Here is a 6,856-nt window from a genome sequence, read left to right as displayed (position 1 = left end):
GCGAATACCACACTGCTCTATCTCGTAGCACTGCATAGTGTGTTTTGATTTGTTGCATGAAATCCTCCCATCTGTACTTTTTCTCTTAATAGTATTTGGGCTAGCTTTGGCCCTTTGCATTTTAGAATTAGCTTATTAACTTCTGCACATACTCTGCCAGAATATTGTAGGATATTGACTTGGATTGTGTTATACTCGTTAATCAGTTTAAGGAGAGTGAATTTTTTGTAACGTTTTTCATTCAAAAATCTGGGATATCTCACATTGTGTGTCTGTCTATTTACTTACCACGGTCTCTCAGTAAATATTTCTAATTGTCCCTTTAGATTTTTTGAACAGCCTATGTCAGAATTATTTGCAAGCATTCCCAAATTAATTCCTTTTATGGATGATAGCATTTTATAAAATGTTATGTTAATTGTTTGCTATTGCTTTTAAAAATGGAATATATCTTCTGGCTGGGTATGGTGGTTCATGCCTGGAATCTGAGCACAATGGGAGGCTGAGGTGGGTGTATTGCTTGATTTCAGGTGTTCCAGACCAGCCAGAGCAAGAGCGAGACCCTGTCTCTGGTGAAATAGAAAAACTATCTGGGTGTTGTGGCGGGCACCTAAAATCCCAGCTATCAGGAGGCTGAGGCAAGAGGATTGCTTGAGCCCAAGAGTTTGAGGTTGCTGTGAGCTGTGCCGCCATGGCACTATAGCCTGGGGCAACATAGTGAGACTCTTTCTCAAAAAAAAAAAAAACAAAAGTAATATATTTTCATATTGATTCTTCGTTAAAATTTCTTATAACTTTAATAATATATCAGAAACTTCTTTTGGATTTCCTACATGTACAATCATGTCATTTGCATATAATTACAACCTGCTTTCTCCTCATCAAATGTGTGTGTGTGTATACACATCAATGTGTATTTGTTCTTTTTGTATGAGCATACCAATTATAATCTCTAGCAAAAAGTGAAATCAAGGAAAATAAGCCATTCTTTATACCTTATTGTTCTTTTCTTTATCTTAAAGGGAAAGATCCTAACATTTTACCACTGTGTTATCTTTCTTTTTTGTTGTTGTTGTTGTTGTTGATAAATTCTCCCTAAAAAGATTTCTGTTATATTAGGTTGTAAAGTATGTTATCCTGAGTCAATGTTTAACTTTATCAAACACTTTTTAATATCTACTGAGATGGTCCTATGATGTGTATCGTTTAATTTGTTAATGTTGCAAATTATTTTCATTGTTTTAATGTTAAACAACTCTTGAATATTGGGGATATAAATAATCCTATCATAATACATTCTTATTTCATTTTGCTATGCTCCTTTTAAGAATGTTTTCTCTAAGATGTCTGTGTTTATATTCAGGAATTGGGTTAGACTGTGATTTTCTATTTTATGTGTTTATCTTAGGTTTAGTATCTATGACTTAAACTGAAAAAGGAATTATTTTCTTATTTTATAAGAAGTCCAAAGATAAAGAGCATTGGGTTTGGTAAATTAAAGAATTCAAAAGGACCCAGGATCATGAGACAAACCATCCTTCACATTGGTCTCTGTTTCCAGAGAATTCTTCTGAAGGACCCTTTCACCTCTGTGTTCCTCAGGCTGTAGATCAGAGGGTTCAGCATAGGGTTGAAAAGGCTGTAAAACAATGATAGAATCTTCCTCTGTTCTTGAGAATGGCTGGATTTGGGGGCCATGTACATGACGATGGCGCTGCCAAAGAAGAGCCCGACCACACAGAGGTGGGAGGAGCAGGTGGAGAAGGCCTTTCTGCGGCCCTCCCCTGACCGGATGCTCAGGATGGCCAGCAGGATGCGTGAGTAGGAGACCAGCACCAGGCAGAGGGGCCCGACTAAAACAAACACAGAGCCTGCAAAGAGGACCACTTGGTTGAGCCTGGTGTCTGCACAGGCCAATTTGAACACTGACATGATTTGGCAGAAAAAGTGGTTGATTTTTTGCGGCCCACAAAAGGGCAGCCTCAGAATGAGAGTAACATGCACCAGAGCCAAAAGGAAGCTGAACACCCAGCAAGCTGAGGCCAGGACCGTGCACACTCTCCAGCTCATGATGAGGCTGTATTGCAAGGGGTAACAGATGGCCACATACCGATCGTAAGACATCACCACCAAAATCATACACTCTGTAACAGCAAAAGCCAAGTACAAAAAGGTCTGGAGTATGCATGGAGCAAAGGAGATGATTTTTTTATGCATCGCAAGATTTCCTAACATCTTAGGGACTGTGCTTGAGGCATAGGACATGTCAACAATGGCCAGCTGTGACAGGAAGAAGTACATGGGAGTGTGAAGTCTGGAGTCTAGGCAGATGAGCCCCAGGATAATCCCATTTCCCATCAGGGTGAGGCTGTAGAACAGCAAGAAAAATCCAAAGAGGAACAACTCCAGGGCTGGGTCAACCTGGAATCCCAGTAGAATGACTTCTGTGATCCGGGTCTGATTGCTCTCCATATTACTGTGACAGGTAAATATTTGATGCACTCAAGACAGAAATTTCACAGCTGAAAGGTAGAAAAGGGGGTTAAAAGATATTTCATTAAAGAGTGTGAATTTATGCCAGAATCCCTAAGTCAGTATTTGGAGGTCCATCTACCCTAAACTCCTTTGAGGTTGACTAGCAAATTTGGCTTTTAGAGATTTGAAAAACTGTAATTATTGACTAATATTAACAATTAGAAGATTTCATATAAAAATTGGAGTCTCTGGCTTCTTTTGGAAATAAATAGAACATTTTTCACTTTATGCTATTCATTCTGAGCAATAAACAACTGAAGCTATTTCCACTAATCTTATTTTCTTTAAGAAATTGAGCTTAGTGATAATGAAAAAGTTTATTATTGCACCTATACTAATGATTATGTATTTAGTCAAGAATAAAGTGAATATTTATGTTCAAGATGGGTTCCTAATTTCTCCACTACTTTAAGCCCATGGATATGATAAAATATAAAATACAAAGCCCTAACAAGTTAAAATAAGACAACTTCACATAGTAGAAACTAATCAAAAACATAACATGCTCCAAATCTAAAGTAATAAAGCTCTGGAACATAGAGTTTATGGGGTCAAAGCAAGTTATTGAGAGAGGGGATATTGATGTAATTGTTTGACGCTAAGGTTTAGGTTGGACCCATGAAAGAACGTTTAAAACAACATTTGGATTCCTGGATAAGGTGACTTTTAAGAAGTCAATATGCTTGCTGGCTCTATAATTTGCTCAACTGAGCCTGAGAATCTATAATATGATCTGATTTTGTATGACAGCCTCATGGAGCCTGGTGAAAATAACGAGACAGAAAAGGTGGGAAAATCAAATTAAAATGAAAGTAATAATGAAAACGAAACTCTTCCATTCAAAATATGTCTAAAAAACATTTAAAAAAAACACAACAAAAATTTCATGCTAAAGAAGAAAAACAAAGAAAACAATTGGAAGCTTAAATTTGTTTAAGATTATATTAAATGTGTAGAACAATCTTCCAAAGACTCTTAACATTATAGGGATGATTAAGATGTTCTAATAGATTCCTGAAGATGATATTAAAATGTTTCAGAAATTAAGAGAGATAAACAAAGTAAGCATGAAAACACAACTAGTGTATGAAAACAATACCATGACAGCCACACAATTAAAAAAGAAAAATAAAGACGATAATTTCCAGACCTATCATTAAAGAAAGGAGGTGGTATTATTGGAAAATCTTGTGAAGGAATCCACCTAGATTTTGATACTGGTGGACAAAGGAATAATATTTTGAAAGTACAGTTTAGATATATAGTAACTGCTGGAGAAGATATGCTTAGATAGGATAGAATTTCCTGAGCAAAAGAATCGATAAAATGGGGAAGAAACAACATTTAAAGAAAATGACCATTTTTAAATTGCTAAAATAAAAAAAAAAGCTTGAGTATAATAAATAAAGATGAAGGTACACCCAAAGCAAATTGAAAAATTTGTTATAATTGATGATGTGAATCTTTTTTTTTTTTTTTTTGGCCAGAGCTGGGTTTGAACCTGCCACCTCTGGTATATGTGGCTGGCGCTCCACTCCTTTGAGCCACAGGTGCCACCCAAAGAGGATGTGAATCTTTATATAAAAAATGTACTCTAAGAACGGGATAGGATAAATAAAAAATAAATTCCCAATAAATGTAAATTACCAAGAATTATTCCTTGGACAATATTTTTCCCCATGCTCTACATAGAGGAAAGACATAGATATTATCTACGTTCAGAACTGCTGGAGCCCCTTGTAGGTCAACAGTGTGGTCAGTCATAGGTCAATAGTGTGGTCAGTCATAGGTCAACAATGTGGTCAGTCAACTTGTCTTCTATGTCTTCTGCCTGCTCTTGCATATATATTTTCTCCTCTTACCATGTTCTTGGTATTTTTTGTAACAAAATTCTAATTATGCCTTATTTTATGAGGGGCATCACTTTAAAATTTATCTTGGCCATTCAATTTTTTAAAAGATTTAGTAATTTTATTTTTCTTTTCTTAGATTTTTAAGTTGATTCATATATATATATATAAATGTTTCTTGATTCCTTTTAGTGACTTTTTGTTTCATAAGTTTTTGGATTTTTGATAGAAACCGTAATTTTATTTATCTCTTAAGTAGTCTTCATTAAGACTCTTTAAAAATTTAATTTTTTCAGTATTATGAGGAAATATTAAAAGTTACCAAAATAAAAAACTTAACAATTCAACTGACAGAGAATTCTCTTCAAGAAGAGGTCAGAAGATAACAAACTGCCATTTTTAAGGTTCCAAGAAGGGGAGAAGCTGTCAATCTAAAATTTTATACCCTCAAGAACTCACTTGAATGAATGGGAGCAAAGTAAGGCTTTGTTGGATGTACATATGAGAAGAGCGCTGGACACCTACAGATCCCCAAGGTGCTGTTGAAGTGTATTCCTCAATAAGAATAAAAGTGAGCCCAGAGGTAAATCAAATAGATAAAAACAACATCAACACAAATTTGAAAAAAAGTCTTGATAAATTATGTAAATAATGGACTGCAATATAAGCGTTTGGTGTTTTGCAAAGTTGCCATTAAATCTTTTAAAAATAATGAACACAGGAATGGAAATGTTTGATAGTAAAAATGCTAAGATTCTTGATGAGAACCAAAACTCTGAATGACTATAAAGTTGTATAAAATAATTTACTAAGCATGGATATTAGCAATTAATGGGAATCACAAAAATAAATAGAATTTTAGGTTTCCAAAGTTTCGCGGTAAATAAAAGAAAGTTAAAAGCAGTATCAATCCAACAGTAGGCAGTGGCATAAGGGGAGGAAAACAGAAGCATAATTGTTTTTTTTTTTGTGTGCGTGTGGTTTTTGGCCAGGGCTGGGTTTGAACCCACCACCTCCAGCATATGGGACCGGCGCCCTACTCCTTGAGCCATAGGCACCACCCAGAAGCATAATTGTTTTATAAACAGAAAACACAAAGTAAGCTAGTAAAAATGAGTCTATGTATATTGATTATCGAATTACAGGTATTAATAAGTATGAGACATTAAAAGAGTAAATCATATTAGATAAAAACCAGAAAATCAAGTTACAAAATCCTTACAAGAGCCACACACCTAAACTGCTTGAAATTATAAATTCTCTCTCTTTTATTCTCCCCCCTTCTCTCTCTCTTTCTCTCTCTCTCACTTTAAAAACGAAATAATAGAAAACATGTTCCAGAAAATAGGAACAGGTAGTTGCAATCTTGGTATCATACCATAGCATGTATTATATTCAGTATATATATATATTTTTTACCCACAAAAGACTTGCAAACTTCTTTAATTTCCTTAATCTGAAAAAAGTGTCCATGAAACCTATAGGAACATTATTATTTATGGTGAAATGTTAAAAGCTTTCCTACTGAGTTAGAAAATAAGCCTGCGGTGTTCCACTAACACCACTTATGATTAATGTTGATTTAAGAACTAGACAGTAATAAGTCAAACAGAAGAAGTAAAGGGCACAAGAATTATAAAGGTGAATAGCAAAGGTCATTTATTCACAACACCACAATTTTATATGCAGAAAAAAATTAAAATGGGGAATAGATAAACTATGAAAATTTAACAAGTGAATTTACAAAATTCCTATGCTCAAGGTCGATATATATAAAAAAATATGTACATATATACACACTTGTATAATTGTGTTTATAGATTGGAAATCTTGTTAAGATTCTAAATCTTCAAATTGATCTATGCTTTGAATAAAATTCAAATCAGAATACCATCAGGCTTTTCACTGGTGGAAATTAATAATTTTATTCTAAATGTCATATGAAAAGGCAAAAGGTCCAGAGTAACCAAGGAAATCTTGATAAAGAAAAATGAGTAGAAGGATTTGTTTTGTTGATTATCAAGACTTACTATAAAGCCACAGTAATTAAGTCAATGTAACGATAGAACTAGGATAAATAAATATACCACTGATACACTGTGATTAACTCAAAAATCCAGAGACACCTCACACACTTTGTCTAAAACAAAGGGGGCACTGGTGTTTTCAATAAATAAAGTCTAGCTGTCCACCTGGATAAACACTAAAATATGGCCCTGACACACACCACACACAAAAATAAATTTCAGATTGGTTTAGATCTAAATATCGACGATAAGAACAAACTTTCCAGAACAAAATGTAGTGGCATGTTTTTGAGATGTGAGAGTAGGAAAAATTTCTTCTACCTGCTGCATCTGGGATGTAGATGATTCTCAGTAGAAGAAATGAAAGATAGTTCGCAGGAAAAATAGCATAACACCTTGAGCTTCAGCTTCTTCATTTGCACAAAGCAGCAGCAGACATGTATC

At 34.6% G+C, this 6,856-nt stretch overlaps 1 protein-coding gene across 1 annotated transcript; it reads right to left on the bottom strand.

The window, feature by feature from the left end:
* Nucleotides 1-1,539: 1,539 nt before the first annotated feature.
* Nucleotides 1,540-2,472, bottom strand: LOC128560057 (olfactory receptor 2A12). The gene has a single exon (XM_053553529.1). The coding sequence runs from the start codon at nucleotides 2,470-2,472 to the stop codon at nucleotides 1,540-1,542; it is 933 nt and encodes a 310-aa protein (XP_053409504.1).
* Nucleotides 2,473-6,856: the final 4,384 nt, after the last annotated feature.

This window comes from Nycticebus coucang, chromosome 11 (genome assembly GCF_027406575.1).
Source record: "Nycticebus coucang isolate mNycCou1 chromosome 11, mNycCou1.pri, whole genome shotgun sequence".
NCBI lineage: Eukaryota > Metazoa > Chordata > Mammalia > Primates > Lorisidae > Nycticebus > Nycticebus coucang.
Note: the sequence above shows the minus strand (reverse complement) of the source record. Positions and strands in the feature narration are given on the sequence as shown.